This window comes from Mastomys coucha, unplaced genomic scaffold (genome assembly GCF_008632895.1).
Source record: "Mastomys coucha isolate ucsf_1 unplaced genomic scaffold, UCSF_Mcou_1 pScaffold8, whole genome shotgun sequence".
NCBI lineage: Eukaryota > Metazoa > Chordata > Mammalia > Rodentia > Muridae > Mastomys > Mastomys coucha.
In genome coordinates, this window is record NW_022196914.1 from 687932 (window position 1) to 689445 (window position 1514).

The 1514-nt window shown below is 36.3% G+C and overlaps 1 protein-coding gene across 1 annotated transcript in view; it reads right to left on the reverse strand.

The window, feature by feature from the left end:
• Positions 1-543: 543 nt before the first annotated feature.
• Positions 544-1514, reverse strand: part of Fbxo4 (F-box protein 4) — a 12317-nt gene continuing 11346 nt past the window's right edge. The window contains exon 7 of the mRNA XM_031360007.1: positions 544-878. Coding sequence (XP_031215867.1) covers positions 789-878 — 90 coding nt within the window. The 3' untranslated portion in view covers positions 544-788. The remainder of the gene's footprint in view (positions 879-1514) is intronic.

A 1514-nucleotide genomic window follows, 5' to 3' on the forward strand; every position in this document is an offset into this window, starting at 1 on the left:
AAGAATATGATCAACTTTCTCCACAAAACAAACATTTAAATACATTTAAATGTAAACATATAATTAATACAGCAATATTTATATTCTTTTCAGTGTAATTTTAAAATCCCTGAGTTTCAGTAAGGTGCTGCGTCAATTCCTCTGCAAAGTGCAAGCAATTGCTGAGGCAGCTTTGTACACGTAACTCTGACATGTACGAGTATGAAACAGAAGTTAGCATTCCATTGTTCAAAATGATTTGAACATGACAATATCCACAAAAAACCTAATTTTCACTGAAAGACTATCAGCTATAACATAAACATAATATTCTTCTATTCTCTCAAAAGAGAACAGAGGTTGTAGCCTTAACATTACCACAGTTCTAGTGAAATGTTCATAATTAGTGTCTTTGCTGAGAACAGATTAGAAACTTTTTTCTGATAAGCAGTTAGTGAGCCCCTAAAAAGATCCTATGACATGCTAAGTAGGCTTACTACTTCCTATTAGGGCAACCTTGATAGCAAAAAAAGAGAGTCCATGAGAAATTAAAGAACCACAAAATTTTGTTTTGCAGAATTTAATATTTTCAAAAAAGACAGAAAATATAAAATTATCAAAAATGTGACAGTTCATTTTGTGGAAAAGTAGTAGGACTGAAACTTGCAACTGATTCATGGTAAAGTGTCGGAAGCCCAGCTGTGGTAGCTGTCCAGGATAAAGCCCTCCTCCAGAGAGGCAGGAACAGGAGGGACAGGAAACACATCCACCATGACCTTCGTACAGCTTCCCAGGGTCCCAAAGGAACTTCATTTCACACGCTTAGATTCTACTTCTTCAAGAATCCACTCAATGCCATTCAAAAAACCAGTCAGAGTTTCAGCCTCCGTATCCTGGACCTGCAAGCAGGTAAAGAGAACGCCGTCAGTTCAAACCAGAATTTATCAGAAGTCACATTTCTCTGGACATTAATGTGTTTAAAAGGAGCTAAGATAAAATGACTCAATGTCTGAGTAAGTTTTTTCACATGCTATCACCTTGAGCAATCATGGAAATAAGATCTTTTCTTACACCTTCCAACTAACTCAGTGTTAGTCTTGTTTCCTAAAACTAAGTTCTGGAAATGGAAGAGACAGGCTTCTTGTAAATTCAGGAAAACAATTCCTCCCCCCAAAAAATCCATTTTAAAAGCTAAAACACTTTTGAATCAACATAACAAGCCAACTTAATAAATATGACATGCTGCAAAACTAGCCAAAGCTGAATGGACCTGGCATACATTTAAAAAACATTTGGCCAGGAGCTGCAGAAGACACACTTCTTTCATCATATACTGGAACAGTCTTTAGAATAGAGCATATGTTAGATCACAAAACCTTTAACAGTAAAAATCATGAAGTTAAAAAAAAAATCATATGTATTTTGATAGATATAGCAGAATGAAACTGGAACTAACAACAATAATAAAAAGACAGAAATGGCTGGGTGGTGGTGGCGCATGCCTTTAATCCCAGCACTTGGGAGGCAGAGGCAGG